At 51.3% G+C, this 21,037-nt stretch overlaps 2 protein-coding genes across 6 annotated transcripts in view; both read left to right on the top strand.

The window, feature by feature from the left end:
* ZNF512 (zinc finger protein 512) overlaps nucleotides 1-2,127 on the top strand; it is a 35,300-nt gene extending 33,173 nt beyond the window's left edge. Inside the window, exon 17 of one of the 3 annotated variants that reach the window (XM_082758136.1) lies at nucleotides 1,696-2,127. In XM_082758136.1, the coding sequence (XP_082614262.1) occupies nucleotides 1,696-1,785 (90 nt within the window). In that variant the 3' untranslated portion in view covers nucleotides 1,786-2,127. The other 2 variants (XM_082758137.1, XM_082758139.1) reach the window with 2 other exon arrangements.
* A 4,912-nt stretch (nucleotides 2,128-7,039) lies between these two features.
* On the top strand, nucleotides 7,040-20,982 carry FNDC4 (fibronectin type III domain containing 4). Of its 3 annotated transcripts, XM_082758143.1 has the most exons (8): nucleotides 7,040-7,229; nucleotides 12,216-12,331; nucleotides 12,862-13,066; nucleotides 13,918-14,007; nucleotides 15,336-15,469; nucleotides 16,942-17,088; nucleotides 17,374-17,560; nucleotides 18,668-20,982. In XM_082758143.1, exons 1-7 carry the CDS (start codon nucleotides 7,157-7,159, stop codon nucleotides 17,398-17,400), a joined length of 792 nt encoding a protein of 263 aa, XP_082614269.1. In that variant the 5' UTR covers nucleotides 7,040-7,156; the 3' UTR covers nucleotides 17,401-17,560; nucleotides 18,668-20,982. The 3 variants fall into 3 exon arrangements, with proteins under 3 accessions (XP_082614269.1, XP_082614271.1, XP_082614270.1); XM_082758145.1 differs by lacking the exon at nucleotides 16,942-17,088; XM_082758144.1 differs by lacking the exons at nucleotides 16,942-17,088; nucleotides 17,374-17,560.
* The last annotated feature ends 55 nt before the right edge of the window (nucleotides 20,983-21,037 follow it).

The raw sequence follows: 21,037 nt of genomic DNA, 5'->3' as shown, positions 1-21,037 counted from the left end.
TGACCCAGGCATGAAAATAGGTATTTCCTGCCCACCAAAACTGTGCCTGAGCTTCACTGCCTCTAACATAGAGACTCACATAGAGACTGGGGGCTGAGAAGTAATGGTTGTCAAAGGCAATCAGATGATGCATTTTGTGGATGGAAAAGGTGGATGTGCAGGAATCCCCACGCCTTTGTTTCGGCTGACAAGGATGTTCACACCGTGTGTCTGGGTCTAGTGCAATGCAATGGCTCTGTGCTGCTCCAAGGCATAGAATCATAGAATCATTAAGGTTGGAAAAGACTTCCAAGATCATCTGGTCCAACCATCACCCTACTATCAGTATTACCCACTAAACTATGTCCCTAAGCACCACATCCAACCTTTCCTTGAACACCTCCAGGGATGGTGATTCCACCACCTCCCTGGGCAACCCATTCCAATGCCTGACTGCTCTTTCTGAGAAGAAATGTGTTCTCATTTCCAACATGAACCTCCCCTGGCAGAACTTGAGGCTACTCCCTCTAGTCCTATCACAGTTACCCACGAGAAGAGGCTGACCCCCAGCTCCCCATGCCTTCCTTTCAGGGAGTTGGAGAGAGCAATAAGGTCTCCCCTGAGCCTCCTCTTCTCCAGACTAAACAACCACAGTTCCCTCAGCTGCTCTTCATAGGACTTGGGTTCCAGACCCTTCACCAGCTTCGTAGCCCTTCTCTGGACACACTCCAGGGCCTCGATGTCCTTGAAGTGAAGGGCCCAAAACTGAACACAGTATTGGGGTGCAACCTCCCCAGAGCAGCATATAGGGGGATGATCACCTTCCTGGTCCTGCTGGCTACACTACTCCTGATACAAGGCAGGATACTGACCAGGATCCCCAGTCTCTGCTGTCACTGGCCACCCCGGTCCCAAGCCACTTCAGTGCAAGGGGTCATCCCAGGACAATCCCTGTGCAAGGAAGGGAGGTCCCACGCCACCATGCGACTGCCATTCCTGGTGCATGTAACTGGCCCAGTCACATGAAGCTCTCCTTTGCATGGGCTGTCCACTCAGTACTCTGTCTCTTTGTCCCATGTCCCTTACAGCTGCATGCCCCCATGCTAATGATGTGAAGACTTCGTGCAGGTTTGTCCTCCTTCACATGCCACCCTGCCTCTTCACCTGGCCTTGCAGAGCGCTGCTTATCTAGTGCAGGTTGATATACCACCTCAAAATGGAGGCATGTGGAGAAGCCAGGCTGGCTGGCAAGCACATTGTCTCTTCTTCATCTGTGCAATTTCAGCTTTGCTCCCAAATAATGAGAACAATTGCACAGTCAGCACAAGCAAACACAATGAGCAGATGCTAGTCAGTTTTGCAGATGACAAATTACTGTGGCCCTGCCAGAAGCAACATCACAGAGGAGGTACCAGAGGAAAGGCAGCAAGACAGCAGTCTTGTTGGGAGGGCTGGAACCAGATTGGCATCCCTCAGTCTCATGCTGAGAGAAGCAACTGGCACAAGTTCCTGTGCAGGCCAGGCCATCATGGTTGAGTCCTACCTATACATAACAGGCCATTCCTATCTCTGTAGCAGTCTTGTATATACTTGGAAGCTACCAAGCTAAAGAGAAGCTGTTAGAACATCCCTCTCATTTTCATACCTTCTAGGCTAAACAACCCAGGCTAACTCAGGCTTTCACCATAAGCTGATTTGCCTAAACCTCGCTCTCAGCACTCTCCTGAAGATCAAATTCCTGACTGGACACCAAACCCCAGAAGAGGAACCAGCACTACCCAACAGCAGATCAGGCATCTGAACTAGATCAGGCATCTTGAAGACTTTGTGCCCATTTACACATCAGTGCATGACACTTGCTTTTATATGGCAGCTGGTCACTGCAGAGCAGTGTTCTGTTTTGGATGCAGCATTTGCCCAGTGCTCCTCATACTGTTCTCACTAGGATTAGCTTTCCTGCCCCAGGTTCCACGCTTTGTACATTTTTCTTAAACAAAGAGGGTCAATAACTTCCAGCATTCATGGGCTTGATGCCCATTGTACTACTGGATTCTTTTGCTATCAATACACTTGTCAAATCCTTTTTTCACTTTACCAGGCTCTTAGCTTCAATGCCTTCACATGTTATACATGATCTAAAAAACAAAATAAAACCACAAAACCTATACACAGAAAGGTGTGAGCAGTAACTTTATTAATCAGAGATTGTCATACTGTATCAATACACAGGACACCCACATCTCAAACACCATATACTGGTTATTCCATCTTAAAGTAGTATAAAAAAACTGAGCAGCTGCAAAAGATAATAAGGATTTACAGTGACACAAATGATGCAGTGCATATGCATAGCAGCAAACAATTATTAACTGTCTCTTACAATAGAAAGTGGGAAGGACCAAAAGAAATAATTGGGCAGCTGGTCTAAAACCAACAGAATAAATTACTTTTCACATTGCACATAATTATATAACTAAACTCTTAACTTCACAATACCCTGTGATAATCAGAAGTATTAATGTCTTTTCTTGGACATCAGTGAACTACCCCCAGACCAATTATGGTAAAAAATACCATCACCAAATGAACAAAAAAGAAAAAGGAGGATCAGGAGTTATTAGTGACTAGCTTAGGAACTTTCCATATTTCATAAAGATTATAGTCTCAAAGAGTTAGCACCTACAACCTGGTGAAGAATCTAGGCCAATTCCTTGGCTGAAGACAAGGGGGGACATAGAGGGCTACACCTCTTCCTCGCCTCCCCTGCCTGTCCTTCCTAAACAGTCTGTATCCTTCCATTCCAACATTCCAGTCACAGGAGCCATCCCACCACTTCTCCATAATGCCAGTGAGGCCATAGCCCTGCAGGCATGCATATATCTCTAACTCTTGTTTGTTCTCCATGCTATGTGCATTAGCATTGAGACATGTTGGGCCCCTGATGAGGCTGACTTACTGGCTGGGCTGGTTTCAATTCCTTTGTGCTGATCTTCAGGTGCTCTCCTGCTGGCCCATGACCCTTCTTCAGGCTCTGGGTATCTGTGACTGACACTGGGATCAAACTGGTAGAAGTGGGATGGATTAAGGTTCCCCGCCTGCCCCAGCAACTTTAGTTTAAAGCCCTCTTCACCAGCTTGTCAAGTCTATGATCAAAGATGCTCTTCCCCTTCCTTCTCTAACAGGTGGACCCCATCAGACCCTCATCAGATAGGTCAGTGATTCAGAGTACGCAAGGAAGGACCTGACTTAAGTTTTTTGGGTTAGAGCTGCAGTATGACCTGAAGCGGTTTGATACCAATACATTGATTTGTGCTTGCTGCCTACTGGGCTGCCTGAACAGACTAACCTGTACCAAAGTACAGTCAGTGGTAAAGAGCCTAAATCCTTGGCTGGTGGCAAAGACAAGAAGTGGAGCAGTTAATATTAATGCCAACCATCAGGTTAACAGTCAACTTTGCAATAACCAAGTGTGGATCAGACCTCAGTTACAGTGACCAAGAAGGAACATGTCTTGCAAGATAAGAGACAACTAGGAATCTGTTTGTTCCTCTAAATCCTCTTGCATTCACATTCTGCAGTTGCCAGCTTTATCCTTTACTTTCCTTGTCAGTTCCCTCTCTAGCATGCAGATAGAGGGAGGGGTAGCTTTCCAGCATGACTCTTCTGGGAAAGCAAGATCAGACTCTCCATCCTTCTAACCACTGCTGATTGCAGCTACAAGAAAGCTCAGCATAGGAAGGACATATTCCACAAATCCACCAAGAGCGTCTAAAAAGTAGCACTGAACAGCCTAGACAGGACCGAAAGACCATCATACCTGCCTTACACCTGCAAAGTTTTTTTTATCCTTCTCCTTTATCCTTTACTTCTCTGGGCAACCTGTTCCAGTGTCTCACCACCCTTTACTCAGAGAGTGGTGAGGCACTGGAACAGGTTTCCCAGAGAAGTTGTGGATGCCCCACCCCCAGAGGTGTTCAAGGCCAGGCTGGATGGGGTCCTGGCAAACCTGATCTAGTAGGTGGCATCCCTGCCTATGGCAGGAGGGTTGGAACTAGATGATCTTTAAGGTTCTGTAATAAATGGCTAAGTCCCAAATAAGATTACAATCAAAGTTTACAATTTATTAAACAAATAGAGGTAAGCAAACAGCGCTGGGTGCGCCGGGAGTCTCCGCTCCACGAAGACGCACACAAGTTACATCAGGTGGCTGGTTTTTATGCTCCTAGGCTAATACATATTTATCACCACTTTTGGAAAAGGCAGGGTTATTATAATTAGTTTCCCAGGACCCGAACCATCCCATGGACACATGTGTATCACTCTCCGGTGGTCCCTCTGGGGGTCGCTTGTACTGAAGGCTCGTAGTCTTCCTCCCAAGCTTTGTCCTTCGGTCATTCTTCAGCTTCCCCCCTCTCCTTATTTAGTAGTCTCTGGGCCACATGTCAGAAAGTTGTGTCTCGTGCAATAGTCAGCAGTTATCTCAAAAAACTCCCCCCTATTCTCTTATCTCCCAGACCTCTGTCGACATGAACTGCTAGACCATTCTTTTGCAAGATACAAGAACTATATACACTAACCACTCTGTATCTCTTGGACTTGTGGTTATTTATACATCATATTTCACAGTTCTTTTCAACCCAAGCCATTCGGTGATTCTATGATTCTAAAATTCACCTAGGTTCTGTGAGACTTCCTTTTTCACCTGGCTGGAACTTGTCCCTTGCGCAGACACTGCAGATTACATCCCTCCCATAGCAACAGCACTACCCTGGTCTTCCACAGCTCTCCTCCAAAGCACAAACCAGTTCTCCTGTAACTCAAAAAGGCCTCCTGAAGTGACCATAGGAGAATTTGAGGAGCCCTAGTGCACTGAACTATGCATGCATGTGTCCACACTTGCATGTGTGCACACACTAATGTATTGTTGCTGCAGCTCGACCACAACCAGGGCATGGTCTAGCCGATATTTAGCTCTTGATGTGCTACATGGTCAGGACAACACAGGATGCAGAAAAGGACATCATCTAGACAGCCAGGAGCCTCAGGAGCCCCTGAGTCTGCCCTAAGTTGTAGGTAAGCTGAACCACTTCAGCAGTCCCTTAGAGCCAAAGGAACTCACAGGTTTCTGCTTGGTTTCACTCCTGCTTCCAGTTTCCCTGGCTCCACTCAGGTCTTTACAAAAATTCAGACTGAGAGTATAGTCCAAATGTTTCTTAAACTCCAATAGGCTTGGTGCCATGACTATGTTGCTGGGGAGTCCGTTCCAGCATGTGACAACCCTCTCGGTGTAGAACCTTTTCTTGATATCCAGCCTGAACCTCCCCTGTCTCAGCTTGACACCATTCCCTGGGGTCCTATCACTGGTCACCAGAAAGAATAGATCAGCACCTACCCTTCCACTCCCCCTCATGAGGAAGCTGTAGGCTGTGATGAGGTCTCCCCTCTGCTTCCTCTTTTCCAGGCTGAACAGGCCAAGTAACCTCAGCCGCTCATATATGCACCTGAGGCCCTCTAGGCCCTTCACCATCTTTATAGCCCTTCTCTGGACACTTCAACAGTTTCATGTCCTTTTTGCACTGAGGTACCCAAAACTGCACACAGTACTCAAGGTGAAGCCGCACCAGCGCAGAGTAGAGCGGGACAATCACTTTCCTCGACTGACTAGCAATCCCGTGCTTGATGCACCCCAGGATATGGTTGGCCCTCCTGGCTACCAGGGCACACTGCTGGCTCATATTCAACTCGCTATGAACCAAAACCCCCAGATCCCTCTCTGCAGGGCTGTTCTCCAGCATCTCACCCCCAAGTCTGTACATAAGACATATTAGACTGGTGCTGCCTCCCCTGGGGGTAGGACACAATCCATGGCCATTGCCATGCCCTCAAGCTCATGTGGAACAGCACCTCAGAGGGGCAAGAGCATTCCCAGCTCCAGAGGAGCCAGTGAGACTGTGCTGGGGGCACCAGCCTGGATGCCTGCAATCTGCCAGTGACCTAACAACTGTGACCCTAATGGGTGATGTTATGATGGTATTCACAAGTGTAGTGGCTCTGCAGCTGGGCATAGCCATGGCCTCACTACCCAGTATGCATGCCTATATGTGGAGCCTCCCTACACTGACCTCCACACACACACACACACACCTTGGATGCAGGCCCCTCACAGCATCCGTATGCTCATGGATGAACCCTCCAGACCAGCTACAGCCAGTGCTCAGTAGCCGTAGAGGCTGTACCATTGTGGTACACAGGGCTGTGCCACTGGGGAATGGAAGCAATGGTAGTCACAGGGAAGAGGAGGACACAGCACCATGGGCCACAGCACATGGTAAGAGGGCAGCACGTATACCAGGAGATAGGCCTAGGCTGGGAGGCAGCCTGGAAAAGGGGATGCTAGCAATGGGTCCATGTGACAACACTTGAAAACAGTGGTGTGTAATAGGGGCAGCCAGAGAGCACCCCTGCAAGAAAGGCATGTGTGTACCAGAGTGCCCATGCATTATGGGCGCGTTAGAGGGTGGTGCAGACTGGTAACACATATGAATTTAGTATGTGCACATGTGTGAGAGCACCAGTGCAATGCAACACACATGCAAGACAGCCCAGGCCACACAGACATGCATGTGCTCACGGAAGAGGTGCCTGGTCTCTGGGGCACTGCCAGCAGTGCCAGGAGGGCAGGGTGAAGATGCTATGGAGAGGGTGCACCAGTGCCAGTTACCGGTGGGTGTCGTACTGGGGAGGGTTGGCACTGGGTATTACTGGGGGGACAGCACAGGGAGGGCTGGAAGTGGTGATTACTAGGGGTATGGCATGAGGGGCCGGCACTGGTGGCTGCTGGGGAACGACGCAGGCGGCGCCGCCGGTGGTTATGAGGGAGGCGGCACTGGCGGGCATGGGGACACAGCGCAGGGGCGCGCGGCCGTTTCGGGGGCGGCGCCGGCGGTTTCGGGGTACGGCTCGGGGCGGCGCCGGCGGTCGCTGCGGTGCCGCGCGGGGGCGGGGGCGCTGGGCGGAGCCGGGGCGGGGGTTGGACCGGGCGGCCGTCCCGCCCCCCCGCGCTGCGGCCGGGGCTCGGCCCCGCTCGGTCCCCCGGCGCAGGGAGCCGGGCCGGTGCCAGGGCTGGTGCCCGGGCCAGGGCCGCAGACCCGGGCGCTCCTGCGTCGGCCCCGCCGCCATGGCCCATTTCTCGGCGTACCTGAACCCCGTCCTCGTGCTCTTTAGCTGCGACCTCTGCTTGGTGCGAGCCAGTAAGTGCCGCCGGGGCGCACGGACGGGCGGCGGGGGACGGGTCGGGCCGGGCCGCGCAGAACAGCGCTCGCTGCCGCGGTGCCCGGGCGGCGGGCGGGGGCTGGCGCTCGCCAGTGCCGGGCGCCGTCCCGTGTGTCCGCCCTGCCCCTCTCCCGGCCCCGGCCCGGGACGCCGGGCGCCAGCCCCCTCCCGCCGGCCTCCCCCCCCTCGGGACTGGCGTTCCCCGTCCAGCCCGGCACGGGGCGCGCGTGGCGGGGCGGCCCCGCATGGCCTTGGCCGCGGCCCGAGGGGCCTGGCCCGGGCAGCCCGTGCTCCCCGGGACAGCCCCGCAGCGGCTGCGCCCTGCCCCGGGGTGTCGTGGTCTCTAAGCCATCCGTGCCTTCAGTCGTGTTGCATCCCCGTGGGACCGGGATGAGCTTGTGTGGCGGTGCTGCCCTCCCTTAACGTGACACTAGGCTCTGCCGTACCCCAGGCGCCTGGAGTTGCCGGCTGTGGCTTCGGCTTGTGAAGCCTGCCACTTCTGGGCTGGGCTGTCGGGGAACGCAGCCCCTCCTTGTTCCCCAGTAGAGGAGAGCGTCCATGTTTCCCATCTGTGCTGCTCACCAATGAGCTCTGGGTCCTGAGAGAATGAACGCGCAAGGGCAGAGATGCTCCAGTACTGTAAAATGGTCCACAAGCTGGCCTCTGATTGACAGACATCCCGGTGTTTCACATTGCAGCATGCCTTCATGCCTTGCTGACTTGCTTTCTCTAGGCTGGTGTTTGCTCAGAGGCCGAGGTATGTCTGTACCCCAGGTACCTCTGTCCTTTCTTCCCTTGACTCATCTGAATAACCTGTGCCAGTGGCAGCCTTCTGATATCTATTCACCTCTTGTCACATTAGTGATGCAGTAAATTGCCAGTATCAGGCGTGTTCTGATAACCTGCCATGGCAGAACTGGGCTGCTTTATTATGTGCTTGGCCTTGTGTCCCTTGGCAGTCTCCTTGCACAATATGAACTACGTGGCCTGCTGGATTCAGGTAGAAATGCAGTCAGGGTTGTTTAGAAGGGAGCACTTATTTTTAGTTGTGCAGTCTGATGCTTACTTCCCTGCTGCACAGATAAGTTGGACAAACATCTGTGTGCCCTTGAGCAGCAGTCCCAAGGGCAGTGGCCCAGGTGCATGTGAGTTCCTCCTCTCTGGAGTCAGAGCAAGATGGGAAAATGCCAGTGGGCCTGTGCCCCATCCCTGTGCAGAGCCACATCTGTTAATGCCACTCTTACAGGGCATCTGTCCAACCCTTTCTCTGACCTACAGAGGCAAGCTGTGTGGCAGAGCTAGTCGAGTGCCCAGCTGTCTACAGGTCATCCCTCACTGCTTCCCAACCTCAGTCTTCAGTGCTGCCAACTCCAGTGCACAGGAGCAATTCTTCCCACCTCTTCAGCAGGCCTGAAAGGAATGCACTGCTGTACTGTCAGTAGAAAAGAGTGCACCAGGCCATAAGGTAGTGATTATTCTTTCTGTGGCGGTGCCCGATTCTGAATATGACTTTAATCAAAAGTGAAGCTGAATAACTTATAAATGATGCGGAATCATTAGCAATTAATGTATTGTTCAGGGCTTAACTGTGGCATGCTTGTTCCTAAAGAACCCAGCAGAGAGCTGGAGGATCATGGCTTTACAGAAATGTTTTTAATAGTTGGTATCAGAATATATATATTTTTAGAGCCCTTGTACTCGCAGATCTTTATGGCAGCAGCTCTGGTATGAGACTGCTCTAACCTCAGCTGTAGAGCAGACAGGAGAACATAGGCTTCATGTGGGGATCGCATGCAAACTTCTTGTGGTGCAGGCTGTCCTTTGGAGGTCTTGTCCTAATGACTGTCATTGAGTTATCTTGTATCTCCTTGGGGTTAATCATTGTCCTCTATTTCCAGGGTGACTTTCTGTAGTTTCAGCTTCTGAAACTTCTTGTCCTCTCTCTTTCTGCTAGATGTACAAATCCCACATGCTTATAATGTCTTCTCTGCAGTTTGCTGAACTGTGAAATGACTAAGTGACGTGGATTTTTCCAATGAAGAACTGCAGCCTGGATGCCTTCAGATCTCATTGTCACACAGGTTCTCAGGTCCACTTGCCTGGAGCCTGCACTAACTGTGTTTGCAATGCACGAGGTCTGAAGCACTGACTAGCCATGTGCACTGTGGCTCTTCCATGCCTGTATGTCCTCTTGCTATCCCCTCTCTCCCTTTTGGCCATATGGGGACTGGTTCTGGGAATTACAGCAGGACGTTCTGGCTTCGGGTGTACTCCCTTTGTTGTTTGACACAAGGGTGGTATCCCCCCGGGACACTCTGCTGCTACCAGTAAGAGTCCCAACAAAGGGCCTGTTTAAGCTCTGTCTAGGTAGAACTTCATAGAATCATAGAATGTCCTGAGCTGGGAGGTACCCAGAAGGATCATTGAGTCCAACTCCTGGATCTACATAAGTCTGAGTAATAATTAAACCATATGTCTGAGAGCTTCCAAATGCTTCTTGAACTTCAACAGGTTTGGCTCCATGGCCACTTCCCTGGGGGATCTGTTCCAGTGCCCAACCACCCTGTCACTGAAGAACCATTTCCTGATCTGTACCTCCCTTGACACAGCTTCATGCTGTTCTGTCAGTGGTCACTAGAAAGAAGAGATTGGCACCTGTCCCTCCACTCCCCCTCATGAGCCTTGCTGGCTGACAGGGTGCTATCTGCAATTTAGCTGTTTGTTGTATGACACTTGCACAGTGGTCATGGCTGGACCAGAAAACAGAGCCCATCTGTGGTGAGCTCAGCCCTTGTGTGCACAGGATACACATTCCTCGGTCAGTGGGCTATGTATGTCTCAGGACTGCAGTGATGAACAGGATCCCCACTGACAAAACTCTAAGGAGACACACTTTCATGGGATAAAGGATATTCAAGGGAGTCTTTAAAGCCTTTCCTGTTTGTCAGCCTTCTGTTCTGATGAGATGACACGGAATACTATGATGTCCTCATTTGCATTGTCTCCTGTGATTATACCTCCTGGTATAATGCAGCAGGCTTTTGCTAGGGAGGCACTTGCTCCCAGTGTCTCTCTGGGAAATTGTTTTCTGGGATCTGTGTGTGACTGTCCTGGCTGTCTTAGTTGTCCTTGACAGACCATAATCCTGCATGTTTCAGAGTGGTAATCGCAATTTTCCTGGTTTGATCTGCCCAGGAGCCAGATATATTCAAATGTGAATGAATGCATTTCAGTGGTTGAACTATAAAAAATGACCTTTCCTAGTCACTCCTACGTTTTTTTGTTGGTGTTGTTACGGTGGTCTTTTTCTCCTGTTTCCAAATCCCCCCTGCGGCTCTTTGTTTACCTGTGTAAGTCACAGCATTGAACCTGTACTACACAAGCAGCTTGTAGAAGGACACTGTCGTGTTTACAGGGAGAGAAGACACAGGAACAGCAACTTCACTGTCTTCCTTACACACTCATGTATTTAATTTCTAGACAGAATTTGTCTATGTGTGCAAGTCTGCCGACCTTTGAAGAATTCTGCCATGTTCTTCTTAGTGCTATGAAATCTCAAATTAGCAATGGTGCAGGCCATGGGTCAATCAGACCACCTTTCTGAAGAACAGCAATAGTTAAGTGTTGTTATCGGCTTTACAGCTGATGGCATTGCATTGCTGGGAAAGTTAGCTCTGCCCTCTATGCTGGGCTCTCCTCCCCAGCTTAGAGCAGGGGGTAATACCAGGCAGACGAGATGGCCAGATTGAGTTCCATAGTGTGTTTATTCCAAGCTGTCCCATTTTTCTGTCACAGTTGATATATAAATACTGTGTCTGTGCTGCTTCCTACGCAGTTCTGGATGGTGTGCCAGGCATTGGCGATGTGCACATCCACAGAGCAGCCCCAGAGCTTGGAGAAACCTCATTTCACTATTACAGTCTTGGTTCAGGAATTGCATTAATGTAAGATTTGTTTGAACTCTGAACCCTACAAAAACATGAGACTTAACTGCCAAGAAACTACTCTGTCTGGGCTGAGCAGCAGCATGTTGTGTCAGGCAGCCCTGCTGTTTGCTGCTGCTGAAGCTGAATGCAGTAAGCTTTCTAACAGATGAAAAATTGAGCAGCAGTGTCCTGCTCAGCCCTGAAGGTACCTCAGATCTGCAAGCAGCTGCCCTCATGAAAAGCTGATGTGAATGCCATTGTTCCCTCTGATGGCAGGATGTCTGCAGTGCTCTGCGACAGCCTACAGAGGCTTTTCCTTTCATTTAATTTTGAGCTGCGGGATCTGGTTAAATTGCAATAAGAGTCTCCTAACCTATTCTGTAATAATTTTTTGCTCAGGACAGGCCTTCATGCATTTCCCATCATGATGTCTGCAAGGTGGAAGGAGCCTACCAGAGTCCCTTCATGTCCTGTGCTGAGTCTGGCAGCACAAGCATGTGGTCAGCACTGCTAATTTCTTTTACATGGAACATGTAATACAAGCAATGGGCTGTGTCTGCCACTGCAAGAAAGCCCTTTATAGAAGAGCCAGTCAAATGCCTCATGAGCTTGTCCTCTTTTCCCACTGTAGTGCAGTGCAGAGGGTGGGGTGAGCACATTTCTCACCAACAGCCAGGTAGAGAGGAGACCTGGACAGTGAGCAATGACTAACAAAGCCAGTAGGTGCCATACAGGGGTAGCTGCACAGGAGTGGCTCTGTGCTGCACCCGCTGCACAGCGGGCAGCTGCCCACTAACCCAGGGAGCACTGTGCAGTGTGTGTGTTGTGGGACTCAGTCTTGTTGACCTGACATGACCCTCCTGTCCTGGGGAAAGATTCAAGGGAGGAACTGCTCCCTGTAGCCCTGGTCAGCATGCTGCAATGGGCAGCTGTTGAATAAGACCCCCATGATGGTGTGTGGGGGTAGGTGCCTTTTCTGAGAGATCTTCTTTTGCCTCTTTCATGTGCTTTGCCTCGGTCCCTCCCTGGCTCACCCAGACAGGCCACCGTCCCCTGTCAACGTGACTGTGACGCAGCTGAAGGCAAACTCTGCCACAGTCTCCTGGGATGTTCCAGAAGGAGATGTGGTCATCGGCTACGCCATCTTACAGCAGGTATCCAGGCTTTGTTCCCAGTAGTCTGGGGACTATTCTCACTGATTTACCAACATGCTCCTGTCAGCCCTTTTGCTGCAGCTTGGAGCTCCTTTGGCACATGCCTGAGGACACCTCCACTGTTGAGCAACCTTTGCTGGGGTTCCCTGTCTAAGCCATCTATGCTGAGGGTGGTGGGGAGGGGCACAGCAGACTGTGGGCTGTATTGTGGAGTGGCTATCCCTCCAGTGGCTTCTCTGCGATTTCTTTGGATGAGGACAGTGCTCCAGCCACAAGATAACCCTTCCTTGCTTGCCTTGCTCCACCTCCACATCCCCAGGTAGTGGTGAGTTCTCCAGGGAGGCACTTGGCTCTTTGGCCATGCAGGGATGCTGTGTAGCAAGGTGCTAGCCAGTCTGGCCCATCCCAGGGGCGTATGATTGGAAGGAAGGAGCAAGAGCACTGTGCCCAGCACAGCCTTGCAGATGGGGGCCTGTGTGTGGTGCAGCTGGGAACAGCCTCCTGGGGATGACAGCTCTTCACTCTGGCAGCGGCAAGATGGACAGATGCAGCGCTTCATCCGGGAGGTGAACACCACCAACCGGGCCTGCGTGCTGTGGGACTTGGCAGAAGATGCTGATTACATCATCCAAGTGCAGAGTATCGGCCTGTATGGGGAAAGTCAGGCCAGTAAGCGTGTCCACTTCCGGACCCTGAAGGAGACCGACCGCCTCCCCTCCAACAGCTCCAACCAAGGTGAGGCAGCTCCTTCCAGTTTGCCCAAGTGCCACTGGTGGGGGCAGACCTGGAGGACTCCACAGCACACAGGCAGGGATTCAGCAACCAGTGAGCAAAGTTCTGACCTTGGTAGCCAGCTGCCTGGGATGCACAGGGTCATACGGGCTGCTGTTGTGTTTACCATGACCATGGTGAAAGCCCAAACAGTGCTTTATAGCCCTCCTGTCCTAGATCTTGGCAACCTGTTCAGCTGAGCAAGCTAGTACATCCAAACTGCTGCCCATAGGAAGTAAATATTGAATTGTCTCTCAGATCTACCAGCCTGCAAGCTACCAAAGGACAAATATGAGAACCCCATAGTCTTCTTTCCTCTTCATACCCATGTTGTGCCTTTTGCCTTGGGATTGCCTAAATGTTGGCCATTAATCCGAGAGAGATGATGCACAGGGTGGGTCCATCAGGCCTGGACTCTCTCCAGCGCTAGCAATGAGTGGATAACAGGGCAAGCAGATGAGATGCTTTCCTCAGGACTTTTTTTCAGCTCAGGGCCTTCCTAAGCAGCCCTGGTCCCTACATAGAGAGTAACCTTAGTGGGCTTCTCTCACATGCATTTTGTAGTCCCTGTTTGAACCCACACAAGCTTTTAGACTCCCTGACCGTATTTGGCAGCAAGAATGGTTTGTCTGACACAGGAAAACCACAGGTTGCATGTCTTCTCCCCAGTCAAGATATCATCCCATGCCTGTTTGTGAGGGGGATGTGGGCCTCTCTTTGTTGCTCCTTCTCAGATCCTTAACTGTTGATGGTCCTGAGATAGGGTCTGGTAGGAGGGTGACTGCTGCCTGCTGCCTGGGTGCTCTTCTCCACAGGTGACATCACCATGGAAGGGCTGGACAAAGACAGGCAACTGCAGACAGGCGAAATTATCATCATCGTGGCTGTGCTTCTCATGTGGGCAGGTGAGTGCTGCAAGCAATGTTCTGGCAGGCTGTAACAGAGGCATAGTCTAGGGTGTACAGAGAGGATGGGGATTGGAGAGTGCAGAGGAATAATGGCAATGTTTCAGGCATCCTCCTTCCTAACAAGTCCATTGAACCTCTGTAGGAGCTTGAGCCAATGAGGTGAAAGAAGGAACAACAGCCACTGCTGACCAGTGATGGCCTGAAGCATGTGTGCAGGCTAGCCTGCCTGCTGTCCTGCAAGAGCAGGAGACGATGTGGGATCCAAGCAATACATAATTATGGTGTAGGAGCATCACAGTTGACATTAACTATTGTGTAACTTGGGTCTTATCTATCTTGTTTGATATCGTGATAATATTGCTCCATTGGCTGGTAGTAGCTGTGCCTCAGTCTACTAAAACTGTAACATTTGTGAGCTATTTCTGTACAGCAACCAATTAAAGCCAGTGCCCCAGGAAAGAGCAGGCTGCCCTGGGAGCAAGGAAGCCTCAGATGAAACAGGAGGCTCCTGACACACTACATGGAGCTGTTGTGAATGGGAAATCATTTGTCCCCTACCTTCTTCCCAGTAAGTGAGGATTTTCAAGTGGCATCTTGCAGAAATCTCTCCTCATCCTGGCCTTGAACACTCTTCTAGTGCACTGGAAGAAAATACAAGATGGCTGCTGCTAACTGCACACCTCATGCAGATTGTTGTATCAGAGCACCAACAGTGAGAAATCAGATCCAGGTGGCTGTGATAACACCCTGTAGTTTGAATGGGTCCAACACATTTAATGATTACAGTTTAAAGCATTGCTCCAAAGTCCTGTGCTGATGGTCATAAGATGTGAGGCATGCAGTGCACAAGGTGCTGTAGAATCCTGACAGAGTGATCCACAGTTTGCAGGACAAGAAAAAAACAAGGGTTGGCTTTTGTGAGGACTGCAAGCATCAGGCCAGTAACATCAGTGCCTTGCTGGAGGCACTCAGCACACTCAGCTGCTCACTGACCTAAGGGGCTGTCCCTCTCAGAGTGCCTCAACATCTGCTTTTGGCCACAGAGCACTGAGCCATGCTTATGGTTGAGCACTGAACACCTCACATACCTCATGTGTGCCCTGATAGCTTCAGCTGCATCTTTGCCTTGTCTGCCCAAGGAGATTGGCCTGGCCACACTTGCTGAGTTTTCTGGAATAGCAGTCCAAGCTGGAACAGGTGGAGGTTGTGGGTGACCAGCACCCTGGGTGCCTTGGTCCTGACTGCTCTCTAGCTGTAATGTCATGGGGAGGGGAGGCAGAGGGCAGCCAATGTGAGGGAGTCTTTCATCCCTCCTCTTTCTGCAGCGGTGATCGCCCTCTTCTGCAGACAGTATGACATCATCAAGGACAATGATTCCAACAACAACAAGGAGAAGACAAAGCCATCCTCAGAGCATAGCACGCCAGAGAGACCAACTGGAGGGCTGCTGCGGAGCAAGGTGAGTGGGGAGGGCTGGCATTTGACATCTGCTGTGTCTTAGTGCCTGGACAGGTTCTCACTCTCTCCAGGAATAGAAAGACCCCAACTTATGCTCTCACCCTAAAAACTGAGGACTGCATTGAGCCCTGGCCTCTCTGGGACAGTCTGTATGCCCCCTGGGTGACTGCAGGAGAAACACCAGTAGAGATGGCAGGATATATCCGTTGGGATGGCTCCCATATGGCAGAATGTTATCTGTCCTCTTGCTGTAACAGCCAATGCCTTGGCCCATCACCATGCCTCTCTGAAGCTACACCTCTTCTGCATCCCATAGAGAGGTCCAGGTCCTGCCTATTCAAGCAAAAGGCAGCTGAATTGATCAGCGTTCTTAAGATTCCGACATTAGTCTCTCTCTGTTAGCTTTCAGCCTGCTGCAGGCCATCACCACACAGGTCATTCATGAGAAAGACTCCAGAGCTCCTTCCTCACCCTGATGGAGGTACTGTGCCAGGCTGTGGATGGGGATGGACCAGTACTTTCATGTGGCTGTTCCCTTAGCACCTGACACTTCTTTGTTACTCAACGAAGACTGATTTATAACCCTGATACTTGTGTTCTAATGGGACCTTGCATTAGGTTTTTCCTATGGGTCTCATTTGCATTCTCTGTCCATGGTGTGAACTCCATTCAACATGGTGCCTACCGGCCCCTCTGCTTTTATATATCATTGGTTTCCAGGTGATGCCAGGGCAGAAACTTCCTGTTTGGATTTCAAGGGCCCAGTTTTCTCTCCTCCTTCAGGTTTACCAGCTTCCTGATTACTCCTTGCCAAAAATACCCTTCCTCTTGGATTCTCCTGCTCCAGACTCACCCTACTTCAAAAGTGGGTGCACAAGCCCATTCTTGTTTGCTAATTTCATCACCTATACAGGGCTGAAGCACCTCATGGTGTCTTTTTGAATTCACTAGATTCTTGGGATGCTTGCAAGTGATAACACTGCAAGTTTATCCTCACAATCCTTAATTACAAAGCTGGGAACAATACAAAGGAAAGAAAAAGCAGTGACATCATTATGCTCTGCATTTGCTTCCACTCCTGGCTTCATGGTCAAGCTGCCGTAAAGTAGCAGACAGTCACAGAATTGTAGGGGTTAGAAGGGACCTCAAGAGATCATTGGGTCCAACCCCCCTGCCAAAGCAGGTTCCCTAGAGCGGGTTGCCCAGGTAGGTATCCAGACAGACCTTGAATATCTCCAGAAAAGGAGACTCCACAACCTCCCTGGGCAGCCTGTCCCAGTGCTCCATCACCCTCACCGTGAAGAAGTTCCTTCGCATGTTGGTGTGGAACTGCCTGGGCTTCATTTTGTGGCCATTACCCCTTGTCCCGTCCCCGCAAACCACTGAAAAGAGGCCAGCCACATCCCCCTGTCTCCCACACCTCACGTATTTATACACATTGATGAGATCCCCTCTCGGTCTTCTCTTCTCCAGGCTGAACAGACCCAGGTCTCTCAGCCTTTCCTCACAGGGAAGATGCTCGAGGCCCTGTATCATCTTTGTGGCCCTCTGCTGGACTCTTTCCAGGAGATCCCTGTCTTTTTCGTACTGGGGAGCCCAGAACTGGACACAGTACTCCAGGTGAGGCCTGACCAGGGCAGAATAGAGGGGGAGGATCACCTCCCTTGACCTGCTGGCCACACTCCTTTTTATGCATGCCAGGATCCCCTTGGCCTTCTTGGCCACCAGGACACACTGCTGGCTCATGGTCAACTTGTCATCCACCAGGACCCCCAGGTCTTTCCCACAGAGCTCCTCTCCAGCAGGTCATCCCCCAGCCTGTACTGATACATGTGGTTGTTCCTTCCCAGGTGCAGGACTCTACACTTGCTCTTGTTAAACCTCATTTGGTTTCTTCCTGCCCAGGTCTCCAGCTTGTCCAGGTCTCGCTGAATGGCAGCACAGCCTTCTGGTGTGTCGGCCACTCCTTCCAGCTTTGTGTCATCGGCATACTTGCTGAGGGTTAACATTATTCCCTCATCAAGGTTGTCGATGAAGATGTTGAACAGGACTGGACCCAGCATCGACCCCTGGGGAACACTGCTAGTCACAGGTCTGCACAACAATGCAGTTCTTGATGTCCCTGTTACAAAGTATAGTGATGGGGACATTCACCTTCTTCCCCTTAATTCGGTGGGTAAGGGCTGCCCTACAAATCACATACAAGTATGACTCCATCCCTTCCCAGTGGTTTCTCTCAATGCATATATCTGCTGTGCTATTCAGTGAGCACGGTCCTTTCAGTGTAAAGGACTGTTCATGCTTGCAACAGTTTTTGAAAAAAATCCACCTCACTACAGGTAGCCTTTAGTTCCTTTGTCACTCTCCAGAGCTGTTGCAGGGCATAACAGTGAGACAGCTTGACATAAGCTGGCCGTATCTGTTCCTCCATTCATCATGCCATGCTTTGTGGATTCTCTGCCCATGGCAGGTGTCCTCCCACACCCTCATGTACCTTTTCTCCTCTGAGCCCTGTATCTACCTTCTCTCCAAGGGCCACAGTTGTAGCATGGGGTGGTGGTTCAACAGTGACCTGCTAAGAACCTCTACACCATATTGGATTGGATGTACTGAAATTTACATGGCAAGGTTTTGGTAGTGGGGGTGGCTTCTTGTGAGAAGTGTCCAGAGGCTGCCTCATGTTAGGTAAGAGCCAGTTCTAGTCAGCTCAAAATGGGACCTGCTGCTGGCCAAAGGTGAGACCAGGTAAATCTAATACACATGACTAGGAACCAGACAGAAGTCACCAAATATCTGCAGGCCCTGGAGGCTGAGGAGTGTGAGGCTGGGTCCCTGGTTCTCCTAGGGGTACTAGGGCACAGCAGTTATCAGAAAGGCTTCCTGGGGAGGCAAGTGTGGTGTGGCTGATGAGACTTACTTGGAGTGAGGCAGCAGCTAATGCAGCTGAGCTACCTGATCCTTCTGTCAGGAGAGATTAATGCAAATAGGTGGGGCTTAAGGGTTAGTTCCATTGGTCTCCTTAGGGAGACACTGAAAGCAGGTCTTTGCTGCAGCACACCCACACCTCAGCCCACATCAGACAGCTCAGCTGCAGCTGGCACCCCTTTTGCAGAAGAGGTGTGCCTGCCGTGGGAGGGTGGGGGCTCTGCCATAGGGTCTGCATCTCAGGTTCTTAGCAAAGCATTTTTTTCTCCCATAGAAGTCTCCCTCTGTCAATATAATCGAGGTATAAGTGCAACACCAGCTCTGCGTCGGGGGTCCTGGGCATCCTGCCAGAGCCGATACAGGCCTTGGAAGAAGAGGCGGCACCAGGCACCCAGCCTGGAACTCTGCATGCGAAGATCTGCGTATCCGAACTTACGCTTTCCCGAGGGCACCTGTCCAGGGACATGCATGGAGCTGGCTCCCAGCTGTGCATGCAGCACACAGCCCTGCCCGTCCCGCATGCCAGGCCCCACTTCCCTGCCACTGTGGAGTGCGGAGCTGAGCAATGGAGTGGGGGGGCACACCCTTACCCCAGGGGGGGCAAGCCTGGGAGAGTAGAGGGGCTGGTGTCCCCTCCTGCTTACAGCCCTGAGGAGAGGCAGCACCCCTGTACTTTGGCTTGGCCAATGGCCTGGGTGCAGCCAGGTGGCACCAGACTCCTGCTCAGGAGATATCCTGGGGCAGACCTTGCTCTCAGCCACTGTGTCAGCCTGGGGGTGGGGTGGGGGGGGTGCAGGAGCTACTCCCCCTTTGGCCCCAAGACAGGGGATGGGGCAGTGCAGGTGGCCCCAGTGCTGCCAGGGAAGTCATAGAGAGGTGGAAGCAGGGTTTGGGAAGTCATGGAGAGGTGGCGGGAGGGTCTGTCTGTGGGGCTGGGCACACCTAGTACAGCTGACGAGGGGATCCCTGATGGAAGACAGGCTTCACTGCACCCCATCACTGCAGTGCAGGGGCTTCCTATGCCTCTCCCTGCTGCAGTGCATGAAAACTCAATTGAGAGCATGAGGAGCTAGTGCTGCCACAGTGTCCGATTGGGCTGCAGAATGTGCAGCCAGGGCAGTGCCAGTTGGAGCAATCCTGTGGGGTGCAGTGAGCCTCACAAACCTGTGGGAGCAGGCAGGGCCAGTGCACGGCTGTGGCTTTGCCATTTCCCTAGTAGGGCTCACTGTGAGCAATGCCGTGTGCACTCCATGGATAACGTGGAGAGCCCTAGCCTGGTCGCAGCTGTTTTGGCAGGCTGTGTGCTGCAGAGCTCATCACCACTCTGGGGACAACCTTAGCTTCAACAGTGTCATGTCCCGCTCCTGGCTTCTGTCCTGCAAGTGTGTGGTCACTGCTGATACTCCCTCTTCTGGAGCTAGCCCCATGGCCTGCACCAGACTGGCTGATGCCACACAGACCTGTTGGGAAGGTTTGGCCATGAATACCCACAGCTGTTAGATCTCTCATTCAACTGAAGATGGTGTGAGTTGTTAACCATCTTAGGGCTGGTTAACAGTATCTGGATTATTTGTTTCCTGGTGCCTGCAAGCAGAAGTCTGTTACTGGGTATCTATATTACTTTGTGTCCGAGGGTGAGGCCTGGCCCAGCTATGCCCTCTTGCCAGAAGCAGGGGAAACAGAGTGACACGATGAGCCACACTGCTACATGGGTAGCTGGTGCCCTGGCTGCTGCACTTCCCTCCATGCTCTGTTCTGTGGCTGGTCACGGAGCTGGGGTGCTGGCTCTGCAGCCCTGGACTCAAGCATCACAGGATCCAGCGTCTTCCAGGAATAAACCTTCCAACAAAGCACTTTCAGGACTCTTCCTTCCAGGTGCTGCTCAGCTCCTGCTGCAGGACTAGACTGGGAAGGGACAGGGTAAGCAACTTCCTGTGGCAGGGTCTTTTCAATAAAAGCATCCTGGCTCAAACGTTGCAGCATTGTCCCTGCAGCATTTCAGGTCTATGCATGTGTGTATGTGCATACATGTACCATTACTTGCACTTATGCATGTGGCCTTTAGGAGACCTGTTCTTGCCAGCTGCATAGAGGGGTTATCATATGTTCTGCAGCAGGTCCTCATCTTGCACTTCTCTCTGGCCTTTGAGGGAGTGCCAATGTTGTAGGCTGGCTCTTGTCATGCTTCTGGACAAGTTGCAGGTAGGTGCAGGGCAGTTACGCATTTTCTGACTGAGGATGGCACCACAGCTACTTCCTCTTCACAAAATGGGCTGCAGAATGCAGGCATCCTGGAAGAAGGGCCAGGAAAAGGAAGATGATGCCAGATCCCAGCAGGCTACTGGCAGGAGAGGACTGTGCTGTTCCCCAGGCAGGTGAGGAGAGGGATACCTGAAGAGCAAAAGCACCATAGTCGTGAGGGCCAAGTGCTGCTGTGCTGGACAAGCCATACTGCTTTGCCAACTACCTTTTCATTAGAGAAATACATTTAAAAAAAAAAAAAAAAAAGTACATTAGGAAAACACAAATGTTTTTTAAATCTCTGATGCACTGGAAAATGTTTATGCAATTCTGGAGGCTCAGAACGGACACACACCTACTAACTTGAGTTCTTTAAACAGATGAGGTGCACAGAAAGAAACAA

This window comes from Aythya marila (assembly GCF_965140915.1).
Source record: "Aythya marila genome assembly, chromosome: 3".
NCBI lineage: Eukaryota > Metazoa > Chordata > Aves > Anseriformes > Anatidae > Aythya > Aythya marila.
This window is presented reverse-complemented; position numbering and strand designations above follow the sequence as displayed.